We start from the raw sequence: 19,933 nt of genomic DNA, 5'->3' as shown, positions 1-19,933 counted from the left end.
ATTTCAACTGAAAGATGTCGCTGCATTGCAAAAAAACATCAACTTTCCTTCCCAATGTCAGCATGTCTGAGGACACTTTAAACCTTGTAGCCGTTGGTCAGTCTGTCTGTCGCGGGCCTTCCCTCGCCTCACTTCCTCCAACAGCATGCAGAGCTGCTCCATCTGTCTGTCTGTCTGTGGGGCACACTGGGCCTTAAAACCAGCTCCGTATTAATCCAAAGACCTTCTGTTTGTGTCTGCCTGCCAGCCGAGCTCTCTTATCATCGTACCAAAGCCTCGCTGCAAGGTGCTCCCCGTCCAGACAATAGCCTCCTCCCGCCAACCTTCCTGTCGGCCGTCACAACTCTTTCTGTGTCTGCTTCTTTGTTGTTCTAAACTCAGTGTGTCTGTCCTCCCCGTGTCTTCACACCGCATCTTTTTCAATGAACGTCTGTCTGAAACTTTACTCCAAAATTGTTTTTTAGTGCATATTTTGGATTTGGAGAATATTGAGGAAAAGCAATAAGAGAGGCAGACGGACGGATGTAAGAAAAAGGGAGGAAACATTCTTATCAGATATCTAAGTTTATATCTCCAGGACAACTTCACACACTGTTTGTGTTGCCATGTTGCCATGCTGGCAGAGGCAGCTCCCCTCAGTATTTACCTCTCACCTCCTTATCGCAACAACAACACCGTCCAAGCACGGAGAGGGAGGGAGGGGGAGAGGGGGAGAGAGGAGAGGGAGCATGGCTGAACAAAGGGGGATTTCATCACAACACAAAAGTGCATGTGTCACCTTTCAGAAATGTGAACAAAAAAATGTCAAATTCAAATTAATTCACTGCAAAACAATGTTTCTGTGGAAGCACATTACTAGTGAGAATCCCGACGGGGATTTTTAATAGATCATAAATCATCTGTCTGGAGAAAGCGTGCATTAATAAATGCTAGTTGTCTCCTTTTGGGAGAAAACTTTGCATTGGAGCCAATAATCAAAAGTTTATTCTGTCTGATCTGGGAAATGAAACTACAGAAAAACAAAAGCTCCCAAACGGTATATAAAGTACACACAGCAAGTACACTTTAGCTGCGTTTTTCCTTCAAATTCTTTCTGACTTTCAAAAGCTTTTTTTATTCCAAAAATCCAGTTTCACCTTGTTCCAGATCATCTGCACTACAGCACTGAGTTTGATCCGAGTGGACAGGACATCTGATTACATTACATTGAAGCCAGAGCCAGAGCAAACACACTAATGCTGAAATGATGAAGCATAAAGACACAAAAATCAGCGACACGCCCAAGCAAACAAACTAATTGATTTGTGAGTGACAGGGCAGAGCAGGCCACTTCGGCCTGATGGAAACTCTAATGTAATCACAGAGCACCAGGAGTTCACGTTGTCAGCATGGGATCAGGTCCATCAGCCGACACAAACACAAACAGAATTAAACCTGGTTTTAGCCATAACATGTACTTCTAATCCCGCTTGTATCTATGGATGGGGTGAGATAGGATTGTGTCCTGGATCACAATAATTAAAATAAATAAATAAGTTGATGGTGGTGAATTTCCATTATCAGGATAATCGTGACTATCTTCACGGGTGAATTGTAAAAGCTGCTATCATAGTAGAGGAGTGAAAAATAAAGCCTGATTTCCAACGAGAGGATCCAAAAATTATTATCATCTTATTTGATTGTTAACTGAAAAGGATGTTCACTAAAACAACATGCGTATCCATTTGTGACAAAATAAAAATGTTTCCAAATGCTTCCAGTATTTTTACGTCCCACTTTAAGAGTTTTAAACACATTTCGATGATTATCGAAAATTATTATTATTATTATTGTTGGGAACTGCAATTATTTTGGACAGGATTGTCATGACACTTCGCCTCTGTGTCTATTTATCGTATCATTAAAAACAGGTAAAAAAGGAACTAAACGAGCATAATAAAAAGGTAGAATGGAGGTAATTTCAGAGTGTGTAGGCAACAAAAACCAGGTTCAGATCTGACAAATCTGGGCCAAACCCTGAGTCACAGCAGAGCTCCTGGAGAGCACGACAGCCTGTCAAACACATGTCACGTTTAGACAGAGACACGGTTACATGCAGACACTCCAACACACAGGTAGATACTATAGAGAGACACGCCGCCTCACAGTCACACTGACTGTCTGTCACCTCCATGCCGAGCTAATGTTGCAGCATTAAACATAGAACATCATTTCAGATCCCCTCTGAACACAGGAACACTGTCTATATACCGTGACACTGATTACATTCTCGGAAACCGAATCAGGCCGAACGGCGACTCCTTCTCGCAAATTATTCTGACAACATGGAAAACTCTGGCCTGCATTACTTCGTGTACATGCACAGCTGGGTTCCATGACTTTGTATGGACACGTACTCCATCTGCTCCTCTTCTACTCTATATACAGACGGCGTAAACACAACAATAGCGTGCCCTTGAGATAAACGTTGTAAACTCTGCACTTGAGATCAGCATCGCAAGTGGCCAACGGGCACACGCTGCTCTTTTAGCTTCACACTCACAAACATGTGATCAATCTCAAATATGTGCATGCACTGTAGATTAGCAGTGACCCCCCCCCCCCACCTTCCTCCACCCAAACACACACCATATGCCCACACACACACACACACCAAGAGACTCTGAGGGTAGTTTCCCATAAGTAGCAAAACCCCCTCTGAGGGCATCATATTGCGATCATTTAAAGCCCCACTACTGAAACACAACTAGCTAATTATGGCGTCTACATAACTCCACCCTCCCACATACATTTTCCATGCTACGTCTACATCTGTTACACTCAACGCTCAGATACCTGACCCAGTTCTTTTTCCATGCTATGGCTCTGTGTGTCCGCATCCAATGCATTCATCGCTGAACTTTTTTTTTTTTTTTTTTTTTTTTTCACTCCTCACAACTCTCATTAAGTTAAATAGACCAATAAACCGGGGTCTCTGTGGTTCGTTTTAATTGGTCCTCTCTACTTGGCACTGCATGCTGGTGGTGTATCTGTTTCAAATCACTGCTACTAAAGGCTGAATATATAAATGCTAAGTGGACCACCTCCCAGATTCAAGGTCTTTCTTTGATGTCTTTTACAATAAGACAGTATTCAATTCACGGGTCACATCAATTCACTCGATTGTGTTGTCATGCTATACCAACAGCTGAATGAATACATCCGTATGCAGTCTTTTATAGAAATGAATTATATTACAAAATAATAAATGAAAGCATACCTCTGCCTCTACGCCAGTGTCCGAACTTATAATTGTTGATTCGTTCTCTGCTTTAGAGCTCCTTCCTGACTCTAAGAGGGGGTCTGCGTGACAAGCTGTCTGGGGCCCGTCTTCCTGGAGCCTACAGGCCTGTGCTGGGTTTGTCTCCGTCAGTGCAAACAGGCTCTGGAGCAGGCCCGGCTCAAGCTGGTCCCAGGCCTGGTCTGTGGACACGAGTGGAGGAAAGTCTAGAGCGGAGCCGTCTGACTCCCAGTCACTGTCCCCCGTCATAGAGCCCAGGACAAACTCCACACCATCCATGCCAGACTGGGTCCCTTCAGAGTACGAGTCCAAGTCCAGCTCCTGAGTATCTTCACAGGCTGAGCAGCTTTCTGAGGGGCCGGGTTGAGGCCGTTCAGGTGCTGCCATGTAAACAAAGCTATCAGGGGAAAAGAAGGCTCCCTCCTCCTCTGGGTCTGGGCAACAGTGAGGTTTGGGGACAGGACTCGGGGGAATGGAGTCCTCAAGTGGGGATGGGGGACAGTCATTGGGGTACTGGGGAGGCGCAGATACAGCCAGGTAAACAAAACTATCTGATATCACAAAGGCCTCTGAGTCTTTAGTATCCAACCTAGCACCACAAGAATCCGATTTAGAAGGTGACTGGGGTGAAGAGGGAGGGGGTGCTGTGTCCGTATGATGAGGGTGCACGAGAGGAACAGAGTCTAAATTTGGGATGCAAGCTGTTTCCAGATCTGGGTCTGGTTGTACAGGCATGTCCAGTTCTGAGACTACATCTGTGGGGACAACAAAAATCTCTGACGCAAAGGATGTCCCTTCTGTTTCACAGGTTATTGCCACTGCAGGGTTGCTAATCTCTGAGGGGACTGGATCTTCTTGACAGGAAGTTTGAACATCAACATCCTGTGTACATTCATTGTCGATTTCTTCTTCAGCCGTGTGCAGAGGCTCAGGGGAGTGATCCATCAGAGCTCCCTCGCTGCTGTCCAAACTTGGCTCAGATTGGTCATACACATCCCACTCTGTTCCTAACTCCTCTTCTTCTTTCAATTCTCCCTCGTCCGGCTCAATCTCCTCCTCCACTTGCTCCGTCTCCTCACAGTAAGGGTTCAGAGGGCTACGAGATGGCGAGGAGGCTCCCTCTTCACAATCCTCGCCCTCAGGCTCTGATGATGCTCCGCTATCTGGGTCGCTTTCAGTCTGTGCAGGTCTCTCTTGCTCAAAGTCTGCCTGAGTAATGTCACTAACACCAGTTCTGTCTGGTTGGGACATGTGGACCCCACTGGAGTCTGACTCCAGTTGTTGACCAAGAGCAGAGTCTGTTTGGTAACTCCCCTCTTCCTCCTCTGCCACCGCTTTGTCCACATTATATTCAACATCACACTCCTCATCAATGAAACCGTGTTCCCTTTCACAGTCTTGTGCTCGCACCAAGTTGAAGTTTATCATCCCTTCTTTTTGCTCAGAGTGATTTAAATTGGAGTCTTTTGTAATATTCTCTGCAACGCTATCAGGCTCTACAGAGTTAACTGCATCTAGAGGAAGAGTTCCTTCAAAATGTACCCAGGAGGTCTTTGCTTCTTCCTCCCTCCCCTCGTCCTCTGAACAGGGAAATGTGTAGGGATCAAGAGGTTCAGGGTCTACACTCATCTCCACTCCCTCCTCTCCTTCATCGGTTAGACATTGCCTCTCAAGCTCGAGGAAGAGGTCATCTGATTCAGCCTCTGAGCTAGGGCAAGGTGAGGCACTGGGGACCCCAGGGCCTCCGAACCCTGTGGGGGGAGTCAATACAGGCCAATGTCCAGAAGAGCCACTTAAATCCCATCCCTCTGATTCCAGTGTTTTCCTATCCCAAGACTGGTCAATAATCTCCCTATTCTCTAATTTAAGAACTGCATCCCACTCTCTTTCCTCTCTCTGAGCTCTCTCCTCCTCTGCCTTATCCCTTTCTCTCTTCCACGCCTCCTCCTCAAATATTGTGCTGCACTCTTCCGGCTCGTCTTCTTCAAGCTCCTCGAGAATTCTGCGCTCGTCCTCCTCGAATTTGAGCTCGGAGGCTGTGCGTTCAAGCTCACTGCCCTCGGCCCCCCAGCCGAGCAGGCCTTCATCACCTCCCTCCTGACTGATGCAGGGGGAGAGGGGCAGACCTCCATACACTAACCCCTCCTCCTCCCCCCTTAGGAATGGAGATGGTGGGTCTAGTAGATAAAGTGACTCTTCATCCATATTGCTATCCTCACCCAAAAGGGGAGGCAAAGGGGGGAGTACAGGGAAGTTGTGTCGGAGGCCGACCTGGGTTTTCTTCCCCGTTGTTAAACTACGGGGCCAGGTGCGGGCCTTGGTAGGAGGGCAGAAGACTGGCTTTGGTGGGATGAGAGGGGCATTGTCCCCCTGATCCTGGTCCAAAAGAGGAGAGTCCCTCTCTGAATCTGAGGTCTTTATGGGCTCAACAGGCTCCTCTGGGATCTGCCGAAATCCTGCTTTAGAAGAGCTGCTAGTCCATCTGTGTTCGTCCCTTTTTCTCTCTACCTGTCTGGAGATACTGGGACTATGCTGTGGTGTACTTCCAGAAACCGGGGGTGCCTGAGTCTGGCTCTGTTCTTTGGAAGGCGACGGGACGTTGCGAGTCTGCTTGTGTTGCTTCTGCAGCAAAGGGTGAACCTGTTTCTGCCTGCTGAGAGGATGCTGCAGGAGAGGAGGCACAGGGCTAACTGTGGGTGTCAAAGAAGGCGAGGAGGAGACGGGAGGAGTGTGGGGGACGGATGATGGAGGGGAGGGCGTGTAAGGAGGTAAGGCAGGGGAGGAGGATGTAGGGGTGGACGGGGGGAGGTGAGGAGGAACGGACTGTAAAGAGGAGAGATGAAGCCCTGCAACAGACAGACGCTTTTCTGCTCCGTCAGCAGACATGAACTCAAGTCTCTCAGCAAACTCCGGGTAACTCGGAGGCATAAAGGCTTTCCAAGAGCGACGGTTCGGATTGTCCCTCTTCTCACCGCCTTGATGCCGCCTCTTGACCACTGCCACTACCCCACCGGAGCCAGACGAGGACGGGGCAATCGGCAAACCCACGATGCCAACTGGCGGCGACATTATCTGAGGATCGCCGGTTAGCTTTAAGGCATCAAAGATCACCCTCTCGTCCAGCTTCTTTGCTCCACCAGCATGGTCTGCATTCCTGGGGACAAAGACGCCCCCTAATTCAGCTCTGATGGTGCCGTTGCTGGATAGCGTACTTCCCTCTCCTCTCATCTCCCCACCGGAGCCCAGAGTGCTCCTGGAGGGTTGGCACAGTTTGGTCCCTTGGTCAATCTGTTCATTGATTCGCATCGTGTCATATATGGATCGCTGGGGGACGTAGCAATCCTCTATGTATGCCTCATCCTCATCACCTTTTCCAAGGCAGCGAGGGTTCTGCCTCAGGCAGTCCGGCCGGCTCAGAGGTTTCCCCATTCTTACCTTCTCACTTCTTCACTTAGGATGATTTTCTTAAAAACAGTTCAAAAAAAATTATTCCTTTACCTTCAATAGTCCAATAATCCACAAAATCACACAGTCCATCTGTCTTCATTTAACCAATCCTTCAGGTTTCACATTCTAGAAATGATTCAAATGTTTATCATCCACAGTATCAAGCTACTGGTGGGTAGTGCGTTCTTCTCCTATGTCACTTCAACAGTTGTGCATTTCCTTGGTCGTTCAGAGATGCTGTGTGGCATCAGCGAGGGAGTGGGAGAGACAGCCCTCCCCCTCGGCACCATATTAATCACCAGCTCTGTTTATTTGAAAGGGTGATAGGAATGAGGGAGAGGTGGAGGGATGAAGTGAACCAAGCAGTCACCATCTCCCGCTCCGAGCCGTACAAAGTCCAAGGTGAGTTGAGGACCTTGCAGATAACACCCCTTTGTGATGCAGTCAGAATCACAGAGTGCAGCTCTCCCCTCCATATTCACGTACCGCAACTCATTCCTTGACCCCCTTTTTTTTCTCCTCTCACTAAGCCCCTGCCTCCTTCCTCTCCGGTCTCCTCTTCCCTCTGTGGCACAACAGGAAAAAGGCAGAGAGGGCTTGGACAACTTCGACAGTCGGTGAGAGGCAGGCAGGGAAGTGTAAAAGTCTCCTTTTAAGGTGAGAAAACCCACTCTCTGTTATATAAAAGAACGGCTGCGTGGGGTGCAATGAAGAGGAAAGTACAATTCTCCATGGAGTTGTTTCACTTCTATCCTCCTTTGTTAAAAAAAAAATAATCCTTGCAGGAAAAAAATATGAGAATATGACATCCAGTAAATGACAGACGATACAAAATGCACAAAATCCGTTAGAGCTTTTAGACGCAAGGAAACCAAACTTGAGAAAAATATGAAAATAGAAATCCCATTATCGAGTCAGTGCCACTTTGTGGTCCGGTGAGTGTTCAAGCAGTCTTTTCTTTTTCTGTCCTCCACTTCCATCACAAAGACTCAGGGCTTTGTGCCTGCAGGGCAAAGCCTATGCTTTTCTAAGACATCTCATCCCCATCATAACAGTCATCATTAGTGAAACAAAATCAACTCCCTCATCAAACTGTCTAGCGTTTGAGGAAATCCAGAACAAAGAGAAAAAAAAAAGCAGTCCGCTTATGTGTGAAGAAATCCCTGTCACTGTTTCAATCCTGCTTTCTTCCTCTCATCCTCAGATCATCCACAGCTCCACGGGAGAGGTGCTACAGTAGATCGAAAGCAGGCAGGATCTTGGAGGGGGTGAGGCTGGAATGAATGAGGGCATCTGGGGGTAGATAGACGAGGGGGGCTGGGGGGGGGCTGGATCCCGGACCAGCCAGGCAAGCAAAGACGCAGGCAGGCGAGTCGTGGGACTGTATCCAGAGGGCAAAGACCCAGACAGCCCTCCCAGCTCCAGTCCAAGCTTTGCTTTGCAGGCAGCGTCTTCCCCCCTCTTCACCGGCAGACAATCCCAGGACACGCTCGCTTCCCTTCCTTTGCAGTCTTCTTTCTCCTGCTCGTGACTGCGGAGTGCGAACGAAACAAAGTGCCACGCAATCCCAGTTCCTCTTCCCTCTTTTTCTTTCTCTCTCTCTGTGAGACGTGTGGGCTCCCCGAGCTTTGCTCTCTCTTTATTTCACTCCCGGTCTCCGTTCTCAGGCCACTACACAGCTGAAATGGTTTGCAGCTGCTAAAAAAATCTCCCTCTTTTCCTCTCACTCTCACTGCTCCCCCCTCGTCTCCTCTCTCTCTCTCTCTCTCTCTCTCACTCACATGTCCCTTCTCTCTTGCTCGCTCTCTCCCTACCGCCCTCCCTGTTCTCTTGCTGTTTGTGTTTGAATTCAGCTCCGTTTGTTCTGTTTCCTGCACTGGTATTAAAACACAGGAAGTGCTCCAATCATGCTGGTTTCCTCTCTCCCGGAAAAAAAGGAGAAAAAACACGAGGCAGAGAGAGAGAGAGAGGGGGGGGGGGGGGGAGAGGCGGAGGGAAGTTAAGTAGCGATAGAGAGGGAGGCAGGGTGTAAGGAGGGGGCGTGGAGCCACAGAGAAAGAGTTGTGCAGGAGGATTTTACTCGTTACCAAAGAAATAACAGTCGATTATTTCACGCTGAGCAGCAAATAAGAAATTAAAGAAAGAAACGATTCCCAATGAATGAATACAGTGTAATATAAGCCAGATGATGGGTTTCCTCGGCCAGCATATAATACGGTATTTTAGGGAGGGCTGGTGATGTGAGATGGCTACATTCATGACTACATTCATCACAGCTTTGTAATCCACTGGTAATTCTCCAGGGGAACCCCCCTCTGAGAGTGAAATGATACAGAGTCAAAGAAAGAGACAGAAAAGAGAGAGGAATGGAGGTAGGGAGAGAGGGGGCGGGACTGCTAGTCGACAGGAGAGAAAGAGGCTTATCGGTAATGAGTCTTTTGTTTTTTCAGCCTAAAGCAATCGTCCAGGCTGCAGGAGGACGAGGAAGTGAGTCCAGTCCGTTTTTTATCCACTCCATTATTTCCTCCTTTATCACAGTTGAGCCACAATCCCTTTATTGAGGTGAGCAAAAAAAAAAAAAAAAAAATATGGAAAAGATATAGAGGCACACACACACACAAAAGTCTGTGATATTCACAGACTCCACTTGTGCATTCCCGTCTGCGCATTCACTGAAACCCAATCCGGCTGGGAGTGTGTGTGCGTGTGTGTGTGTGTGTCAGAGGGAGAGACTGAGGGGCCAGGAGGAAAAGGGGGCTGCACACAAAAAGGCTGGGGAGGAGGAGGAGGTGCTGTCTGTTTCTTCAGGATGCCACACAAACTTCTAAACAGTCAGAAGGGGGATAACCAGCAAATATGGCAACCTGCAGCCACCGAGCAGAGGCAGAGAGCTTAAAGCCACGTTGTGTTCCTCTTGTTATCTGAAGTTACAGGCTTCTCAGAGCCACTTGTGACAGTCCTCCTCCTCCTCCTCCTCCTCCTCCTCCCTCTTCTTCTCCTCTGTTTGTTTAAAGCAGTCTGGCAGCCCTCGGCTGATCTGAACCAAAGTACGCCTGCTTTCTTTCTTTCTTGCTCCGTCTTTTGACTCAAAACACATTTCCAATACTCGCAAGCCGAGCTCTCGCTTTCTCAACTGTTGCACAGAGCAGCCCGTGGCCTGCATGTCAAATATGCTAAATACTCCACTCTTTCTCTTCCACCGCCCTCCCTCCCTCCCTCCCTCTCTCCCCCCTCCCCCTCTCTGTCAGTTGTGCTGCAGCTGTCATAGCCGCGTCCAAGGCAAACGTCTTCATAGAAACAAAAGGGGTTTGTCGCCGGTCTGCATCTCTACACGCCCACGCACACATGCAGAGCTCCCAAACTCTCGCGTGACCCCGGGCTAACCGACGATCCCCTCTACACAGACCACAACAAGATTTAAAATCCAAGCCTTCACAGATGTGGGCCACATTTCAGTGTGTGGAAGGACAGAAACCAGAAGAATTAAAGAGTAAAACAGGCGTAACGGCAGATGAGGAACTGATAAACACTTTAAGCTAATTACATTTGCTCATTCAAATACGCCCTTTGCCCTAGCCCTTCCTCCAAGCCCCTCTGGGTCCACGCCTCAACCCATGACCCCCCACGACCCCTTTAAGATTAAACTTGATTAGTCAATTCCTCCGGAGATCTCCTCCTCCTCTGCCAGAACTTTCATTCATTCCTCAGTCGTCACGGCTGGTTTAAGAGTCACAAAACGGACGGAAAGAGGAGGAGGGTGTTAAGAGAGGGGAGATGGGACAGGAGGATTAGGGCTTTAGTTTTCCCTGGGGGAGTTGGACCTGTTGTGGTGCAAAACTTTACTGCCATGGTGGTGTGGAGCACTCTGGTGCACGGTGCTGTTGTGTGTTTTTGCTTAAGTTAAAGGTTCACACATCCTTTGTCTGTGTCTAGAGGCTGGAAACCACTTAGTGCAGCTAAGTGACATAAACATACAAGCAGGCGGAGCGTATAAAGTCTGTATTATTGACTTTTCTGGGTCGTTTATTTGCTCTTGGGGGAACACCTGTCGACGGGAAAATATACTTCTCCGTCTCACTCCTTGCCAAGCCACACTAAATCCATAATCCTCCCCAAAACACAGTCATTTAATGTCATTTTCCTCCTCGACGTCTCGGTTTTCATTCTCTCCACCCGTCCGGCTCTCCGCCCGCCTCCGTGGTAACCAGGCAGCAGCAGGAAAGCAGCTACCATCTTGCTTTCTCGCTGTGCTTTTAGTCTCCTAAATCCATCCTCCGCCTTTCCAACTCTCAGGGGTGGTTTTATATTAACTAGCTGAGCATTTCACCTGCCTGTGTGTGTGTGTGTGTGTGTGTGTGTGTGTGTGTGTGTGTGTGTGTGTGTGAAAGCATTTATTGTTCCTGCGGCAGATAGACAGACACAAAGACCTGGACCTAGCACACACACACACAAAGACCCACACACACACACCTCTATGCAAACACATTATGTATCTCCACCACCGTGCTCAATAAGTTCAATAAACACGCCTGTCAATCATCTACACACCGCTGCTGCTCATAATGGTGAGTTTCAGACTTTGCAGGTTTCATGGTCTGTGCTGCTGGAGACGGCTGCTTGTGTGCGTTTCATTTTAAAAAGGTATATTAGTCTGCATGTCCACACACACACACACACACACACACACACACACACACACACACACACACACACACACACACACACACACACACACACACACACACACACACACACACACACACACACACACACACACACACACACACACACACACTGCCCCCAGCCTGTGTGCGTTTTCATTCAGCCCATGTTACAGATGGAGTTTAAATGTCCATGTGCGATTAATGCAGGAAGGATTTTCCACATTATAAACACTTTGGAGGTCAATTCTCTGCGGTGGTTCACACCATTTGTGGAGTTTTTGTGGAGTAAAAATAGGCCGTCTTGCTGCCCTCCTCTCTCTCTCTCTCTCTCTCTCTTTCCCCCCCACACACACACACACACACACACACACACCAAACAACACCTGTGAGGCTGCCTGCTGTGAGGTCAATGCCGGAGGTCATCTCTCTCTCTCCCACACACACACACACACACACCCCCTCCTCTTCCATTTGTCTCTCAGCCTCCTCCACCTCCCACACATCCACCTGGCTCTCCTCCTCTCACTCCGCCTCTTTATTAATTGACTTTATTTATTTTGTATTCAGGGAATTAAACTGGCACCTGCCACCTGCTCAATACAGACAGACTGTGGCAGGTATAAACAAACTGTCATGGTCACCTGCCACCATGGCCGATCCTCATAATGAGAAATATTATATATTCTTTTTAAAAGCAATACGACCAACGACATGATTTGGTTTCAGGTAGAACAATGCATCTATTTTGCTTTGTAACCAGATTCCATGAATTCTTTTTGGACGTTTTTTTTAAATAATATATCTCAGGAGAGTTTATTGGGTTTCTCTGAACAGAGAGAAGGAAAGGGGAAAAGATGGAAAGTGAGAAGGAGAGGCCGAGTCGTGGCATGCCTTTCTAATTCACAACAGCTGAAACAATACAGGACCTGAGAGTGGAAAGGCTAAGATGTTACCCACACACACACACACACATATACACACATACACATACACACACACACACACACACACACACACACATACACACACATATACACACACAGACACACACACACACACACACACACACACCATCCCAGACGTACCATCCAATCCCAAGTCATAACAATCACTCACTTTCTCCATCAGTCACCGACGCACACAGAAAGGTGGTACATGAGTATGAGTGTGTGTGTGTGTGTGTGTGTGTGTGTGTGTGTGTGTGTGTGAGCAGGTTACAGAAGAGTCTGGCTGGACGAATCCGTTAATATGATTAGAGAAACGATGTCACGTAGATCCAATCAGTTCCGGAGAGACAGAAAACCAACACACGCAGACAGAAGAAACGCAACACACACATTTACAGACTGAGAGTCTATCACACACACACACACACACACACTAACATACATGGATACATAGACAGGAGGAGAGCAGGCCGACAGAAAGTAGTCCAGGAAAATCCAGAAAGCCAGTAAACAGCGCAGCGGTCCAGATGACGTATGACTGGGATTAACTGGGAGTCATGGGAGGGTTACTGGGTTCTGACACACTGAACTCCTCCGACTGCACGGCCCCTTTAACTTTAAATGAGCTGAAGCCAAGATGGCTGCTAACGGCTGAAAACAGGTCAACTCGTTACGGAGACTCGCCCGGTTCTGTGTGAATGGACGGAGTAATAACGTGGACTTAAAGTCAGACCGGGTTTACTTTTCCTCATCGGCAGTTTCCTCTTCTGCTTTGGAGGATTTATAAACGCTTACGTATACGTTCAGCATGATAAACGGAGAACATCTGTTGAGTAGAAGGCTGGATTTTCCACCCATAAAAACCATAACACATGAAATATTGATGGGTTTTCAACAACATTACATATGTCTCAGATCTAAAAACACATTTTTTATTCCTTCTTCATTTAGACTCGTGAACTTTCCAAAAAAAGCTGGATGTGCAGCTTCACTCCGGGATTTCAGTCGTCACTAATGATTTATGATTCCCAGGCCTGAAGTTAAATGTTCCTGACGGCCTCTGACTCATCACATCCTGGGTTACATTTCACGGGTGAGTTCACACATCTTTCACTCGGGTCAGCAAACAGAGTCGCGTTTCAAAATGTCTTTTTAAGACGTCTTAAAATGTAAAGGTATGAGCAGCTGTATAGGTGAACGTGAGGACGGGTTCCAGCTGCACAGCGTGGACCCAAAGACAACCGGGGAGCTGCTGGCCGAGTTCAGCTCCCATCGTGGAATAGTTGCTGACGCAGGCAGCGGGGAAGGACAGTGAGTCATGGGCTTACAGAGGAGAGAAGGCTACAGGAGGATGAAACAATAGAGAGGAGGTGGTGAAAGGTGTGAGGGAGGTGAAGATGGAGGAGGTGAAGACAGGGGAGGCAGTGCAGTCGTGATTTAGAACGCGTGTCCACAAAGACACACAAAGACACACATGTGTCTCCTGTTCTGCTGTCACCCAGACTAACCAGCCCTTCCCAGGAATGTCCATCTGCAGCCGCGGGTTTAGAGCCTCATAACGCCCCTCTGCTAAAGTGTGTGTGTGTGTGTGTGTGTGTGAGACTATGTCAGCTGCTGGGGGACGGAGGGAGCCAGGGGTGTGCTGAGGGATGTTGATGCCACACCTTAATGTGTGTGTGTGTGTGTATTTGTGTGTAAGGGTGGGGTGAGGAGACAGCTGAGATTCTGGATAGCACCCTGAAACAGACTGGAATTAGAAGCATTCTCCGATGCAGTGCACACACACACACACACACACAGACACACACCTTTCATCGGCCCACACAGCAGCTCTAAATACAAACACAGATTCCACAGTAGCACATATGTGCAGACAGGGTGGCCATGTATAAACATGTACATGGTAAATAGCTCAACTCTGACCGGGAGACCGGCAGCGGCTTTTTGATCCCGTTTCTCACACAAAACCGCCTTTAAAACAGACACACTCGGATCATGTGGACACTTAGATGGAAAAAAAGTGATTTTATGGCACAAAAACTAGAGACGGGAGGCGTTTCTTAGTCGTACGTCTCAGTGCAGCGTTTGACTTTATGCATGTAACACCATATGCTTACAATTATCTATTTTACACACAATTACAGTGATGTGCTGACGTGCTGCTTTCTCTTGAGGTTTTCATGCTGAACAATTGTTTTTTCTTTTTTTAAATGGGTATTGTTTATGTGGCGATACAATAGCCTCAGTTTTGGCACCAGTACTTAGAAAGCAATACATTCTTACACTGAGAAGAATAAAAGATGATTTTCTTATATAAGCCAAAGTTTTCAAATGTTGAACATGAAAACAAGCAGCTGTGCTTAAAGTTCCAGTGTAGCATTTGGTGGAAATATACTGATACTAATAATAATAAGTATGTTTTCTTTAGTGTATAAAAACTAAGAATCACTGTGTTTTGGTTAGCTTCATATCTACTGGGGAGCAGGTCTTCAGGTCACTGTGTTGCACTGCTACGTTTCTACAGAAGCCCAGGATGGACAAACCAAACACCGGCTCTTGCGTATTTGCATTGGCCCCCATCTGGCTTCTCCATGCTCGTCCCACGGGAAGTTTCAGACTGCTGGAAGCCACTAAATCCAACACAATAACCCCGTTTGACTCGGGGGAACAAGTGTGAGAATCTGACAAGCTTTCCAATTCTTCATTTCCATTAATACCAGGTTTAATATCCAAAAGGTCTTATTTATAAACATGTATTATATTATGAACTAGTGCTAATTTTGCCAGTAATGCTAATAAAGAAGTAGCGGATGGCGGAGGCCGCCCAGTAATTCTCTGTGAGATCACCGTTGGAAAGTTTAAACAATAATCTGACAACATCACCTCCCACTCCCATGACCTCTTATTCCACACACACACACACACACACACACACACACACACACACACACACCCTCACGTCCCAAGCTCCCTCGTCTTTCTAAGCATCGGCATGACATCACCCCTCTGGATTGGAAACGGGGTCTGGTGGGGGAGGGGAGATGGGAGGCCGGGTCTGCTTTGGAGCCAGACAGACATGTTTAGGTTTGAAATGAGCCGGGCTGGATCGGTTACAGAAAAGAGAGAGGGGGGATAGAAGGTAGAGACGTGGAAACAAAGCAGGACAGGGGGGGTTTGGCTTCAAAAGGAAGAAGAAAGAGATTCACTTCTTTTCTTTTTTCCTCCATCTCTCTCGAGGTTAGAGGCAAATATGTATATGGAAAGAAGATGAAAACGGGTCAGAGCGAGGGCAGAAGAAGGCCGAGTACCCCCTCTACCCTTATCTGTCTCTGCACCTGCTCTCCATGACGACCTGCCGTCTTTCTGTCTGTCCCACTCGTCTTTTCTGTCCTTTTCTCCGTCCCCAACAATATGGCCCCTGCTGTCCCGCTCCGTTGTCCCCCTATAAATACCCCTCGGCTCCCAGATAGAGTGACAGGCCATTTCTCCGTGCTCTATATACCCCACAGACAGTAGCTATTATACATTCAGCCGTTACTTCTGCAGCCGTCTGTCTGCACCGCCGTGAGCTCACAGTTCACGGCTTTAATGCACTTCATCAGCACCAATAACATGATTAACACCTACGTTTCATTGCCCTCGGTCTGGGTTTAGTAACACCTGGGACGGCTCAGACGTGTGAAAATAAAACAGTAGGACTATAGCGAAGACAGATTTTATTTTGCACGTCTATTCACTGTTTAAAGCTGCAGTTTCTGCATTTGAATAAGAGGCTAGACTCATCAGTGTTTCTTCTTTATTCATCCTGCAGCGGCACTCCTCCATCATTAATAACCTCTGCTCTTGTGGATCAGAGTGTAGGGCTTCGCTACAGACAGGCTTCTCTCATACTAACCATCATAGTATCATCACTATTTGAGTTCAGTAGAAGCTATGGAGGATTCTGTCAGACTGCAAACAGTTCAATAGCTCAGAGTTAGCAGCTATTGAAAAAATAATGTTTCTATCTAACAAAGTATTCTGCTTCAATCCATATTTGCTGGCATGAAGAGTCAAAACCGATAGATTCACGCACAACAAAGTACAAAGTAGTCTGAGCAGCAGGCTTCTTCAATAAAACCCATTCGATATTAAACGTATGAACCGATAGCATACACAGTTCAACGGTTACATATATATATAATTTACAGGAGAGTGGATTGTTCTCCTGCAGCAAACAAAGAGAAGCATGCAGTGATGAGCTTTTCTTCATGAAAAGAAAGTCATTTTAATTCAAAGAAAGAAACTGATTAAATCTGATTAATCACTTCATTTAATTTGATGTTTTTTTAAGGGTGATGTTGATATTAAACATGACGGAAACCTCAATGGAAGCTTTGAATGTAAAATAAGGACTTTCGGTATGGCTCTAAAAAACAGGCAAACCACTGCATAAAGACTTTTTGTAAAAATGCAAAATCATATGAACAAATGTGTTATTAGTTCTCAGGTTTACGTAATTCTCTTCATCACAGAAATATTACACAGCAGGTCAATCTTCTGTTAAGAAATGTTTTGCATGCCAAGACACCAATAATATTCTTATTTAATTCTCTTGCTGCTCCGTTTCCAAGATGTCGTGGATTTTTATCCAACATGTTTTAACATCAATGCAAACCTTTGGTTTGATATTTACATTTTTCAACATGAAGTGAAAGACTATGTCTGTGAATCATCTAAACGTGCTGACTGAAATATGTCAGGCTGGTTTTGCACCTGTAACAGCTTCACACTCTTTGTCTCATCCGACTCTCCGTTTTCAAGTGGAGCCTAGTTAGCGTTTCACAGCTCCCTCTCTCTCTGGATCTGCCTCCCCTCCCCTCACCCATCTCTCCCTCTCTCCACACCTCTTTATCTCCTCCGTCTGTTTGTTCTCTGCCACACATTTACTCGGCTTGCTCTCATTAAGAGGCCGGCGAGGGGGGAGAGAGAGAGAGAAGAAGAAACAAGCAGACGTGGAGAGGTTAGTAGGTCAAGAGAGAGATGTAAGGGCAATGAAGACGTTTCACTCAACATCCAAATAATCAAATTAAGATGAGAAAAAAAAAAAGAAGAGAAGGAAAACACGTGTCAAAGGGATGGGAGGAGAATGTTCTTTGATCCGGCAGCAGATCTAAACTACGGCGGAGCCAGAAAACGAGCAGCTACATTTTTCAAATGCGTGAAACGATCAGCGGTCATATCGCGTGAAACTACGCTGGTTTATTTTTAAGAAAAAAAATCCTGCTGGCGAGCTGGATGTTGGTGTGGAGATTTTGTGCATACTTCTCCAGAGTTCTCACATACTTGTGTAGTTTTCTAAAGTGGACAGGATATTACATCATGGCAAGAAAAATGTGCCCTTTAATGACAGTAGTCAGACTGAAAGAGAAGTCTGTACCCATAAAGAGAGCAATAAAACACAACGGAGGTGCCAGGAAAGCACATTCTTGAGGTCGGCGACGAGGAATTTCTCTTTAAATGCAGAAACAAACTCCAGTGGTTCGTTCTAAAATATCACAAGGATACACCACAAGTTAATTTTAGAGCTACAAAGACTGATCGATTAGTTCACGATTCAGCGGGAACTATTTTGACCAGTTCAAGTAATATTTGAGTATTATGAAAAAACTCCACATAGTCCCTTTAATTAATTCATGTTAAAAAATGACAAACATTTGAGTCCAGCTTCTCAAATGAGAAGGATTTGCTACTTTTTTTACTCAATTCTTCATTGTTCATTTTATATTGTTTGTACAAAACAACTGATCTGAAGACGTAACATCGTTGATTTACACGTTTCACCATTCTCTCCTCTTTTATAGAATATATATATATATACAGTTTAATCCATAACCAAAATACTTAAGTTTCCCATAGTTTAAATCATGTATTTCTACTCCACGTATCCTAGTGTTGAAAGAGAGGCTTCCTTTATGTAACTCCTCATTTTCTCTACTCCTTTTTCTTAATATTTCATCTGCATCTCTTGCTAATTGTGACTCAACAATCTTAAAATCCGAAATATTATAATGCGGGAGGATTGTTATTTTGAAGTGGTGTTGGTCTGAGAGGACAAGCGATCTCTCATTGTTCCCTGCTAACTGGACCAGCCGACCACGAGGACTCTGACTGGAGACTGTTGTCCTCAAACAGCATCTTGTACTTTACACTGAATGTCAAATGCTTGAGGTTAAAACAACAACAACAAGAGTACAGATGCTTCATTTTCCTCAGCAGCACTAAGTGCTGTTTACCACAACAGAAGGAAAGAATAACAGACTTGTGTGTGATGTGCTACTGAGTGTTTGTGGGAAATGTTAAGAGGAACATTTAAAGAGCATCGGTCCTGAAGAGGAAAAAAAGGAAAAGCTGCGTGATCCGGCAGCGTGTCAGGCATTTTAAAGAGATGTGTGACTAACCACAGTCTCTGACTCCTGACACACACACACACACACACACACACACACACACATTACCTCATGGTCTCCAGAGGTATGAGTGAGAGGTGCAGACCTCCTCAGAGCCTCTACAAATATTGAATGTCACCATTCAGGACTCACACCGAGCTGTGCTCGTGTCACGCTGCAGATTTTCTGTTTATCTGTGCTAATTAGTTGCAGTGGCATGATGGGAAAAGAGCACAAACATGTACAGCCTTTTCAGCCCGAAGCCAGTCAGACTCTCTCGTGTCTTTGCTCACACAGCCGAGCGGATACGAGGACCTGCTGCACATCAGATTTCCATCATCCTCCACACACAGCCAAACCCTCTCCCATGAGACCTCACTGCCAATCTGCCACTTCACACACACTCGTATCCATACGCACGTCACACAACTGTGTAAACAACCAGCAGAATTAAGTCATCCCGACCTTAAACTCCTGCAGCTGCTGTTTGATCATCTCCACCTCGGTGCCGACCATGCCCTGTGCGTTCAGCCCGTCTTCGGCCCTTCCCAGCAGGCCTTGCAGCTGGGCCACCAGCCTGTAGAACTCCCGAACCTTCTCTGCCGTATCATCGATCTGGTCTAACCTGGACTGGCCGCGCTCGCTCAGCTGGAGACGAGAATAAAGGAATCGTCACCGGATGAAAATAACTTTTACATCACATGAACAGAGCTGATAACGATCATCTTCCGGTTCGTCCTTCTCCCTCACCTTGCCCGCCTGACGACTCAGAGCCTCCGTCTCCCTCCTGAGAGCCAGGAGGTCGGGGGAGGAGCCTTCCCGCCGCAGCATGGAGGTGCAGTCGGACGTGTGACCCTCCAGCTCCGTCCTCAGGTTGGACAGGCGGGACAAGAAGCCCTTCAGGGCTTCGGTCTGAGAGGCCAGCGAGTCCAAGTCGCGTCCGACGGGGCTGAGGGAGTCCAGTTCATCGTCGAGGTCAGCGATGCACGAGAAGACGTCACGCACGTTGGACTGGACCTCGCCGACGCCGTGCAGCCGCGACTCCAGGGAGGAGCAGCACTGCTCGATCTGAGGGAGGAAAGAGAGAGGAAACCGGTCAATTCATATTTCATCATAACGTGCATCAACATTTCACATAATTAAACATTTGCCTTCTGTGATTCAATA

At 46.8% G+C, this 19,933-nt stretch overlaps 2 protein-coding genes across 3 annotated transcripts in view; one reads left to right on the top strand and one right to left on the bottom strand.

Annotated features, from left to right (window-relative positions):
• macf1a (microtubule actin crosslinking factor 1a) overlaps positions 1 to 19,933 on the bottom strand; it is a 180,027-nt gene that overhangs the window by 32,194 nt on the left and 127,900 nt on the right. For both annotated transcript variants that reach the window (XM_084032230.1, XM_084032229.1), the window contains 2 exons: positions 19,517 to 19,834; positions 19,232 to 19,414 (listed from right to left, as the gene is read on the bottom strand). In XM_084032230.1, the coding sequence (XP_083888356.1) occupies positions 19,232 to 19,414; positions 19,517 to 19,834 (501 nt within the window). The remainder of the gene's footprint in view (positions 1 to 19,231; positions 19,415 to 19,516; positions 19,835 to 19,933) is intronic.
• On the top strand, positions 6,710 to 10,890 carry LOC311027990 (uncharacterized protein). The gene is made up of 5 exons (XM_084032231.1): positions 6,710 to 7,129; positions 7,258 to 7,384; positions 7,932 to 7,995; positions 9,185 to 9,289; positions 9,976 to 10,890. The coding sequence occupies exons 1-5, from the start codon at positions 7,057 to 7,059 to the stop codon at positions 10,108 to 10,110; spliced, it is 504 nt and encodes a 167-aa protein (XP_083888357.1). The 5' UTR covers positions 6,710 to 7,056; the 3' UTR covers positions 10,111 to 10,890.

The sequence above is a fragment of the Eutrigla gurnardus genome (genome assembly GCF_963514095.1).
Source record: "Eutrigla gurnardus genome assembly, chromosome: 17".
Classification (NCBI taxonomy): domain Eukaryota; kingdom Metazoa; phylum Chordata; class Actinopteri; order Perciformes; family Triglidae; genus Eutrigla; species Eutrigla gurnardus.
The sequence above is the reverse complement of the archived record's forward strand: the minus strand, read 5'-3'. Positions and strand labels throughout refer to the sequence as shown.

What these genes read in the sequence shown, in the direction of transcription:
- LOC311027990 (XM_084032231.1), top strand. Translation starts at nt 7,057, where the DNA reads ATGAGGGAGAGGTGGAGGGATGAAGTGAACCAAGCAGTCACCATCTCC. An exon ending in CGAGCCGTACAAAGTCCAAG is followed by an intron (nt 7,130 to 7,257) that starts GTGAGTTGAGGA and finishes CCTCTCACTAAG; the next exon opens with CCCCTGCCTCCTTCCTCTCC. An exon ending in TGTAAAAGTCTCCTTTTAAG is followed by an intron (nt 7,385 to 7,931) that starts GTGAGAAAACCC and finishes TCTCATCCTCAG; the next exon opens with ATCATCCACAGCTCCACGGG.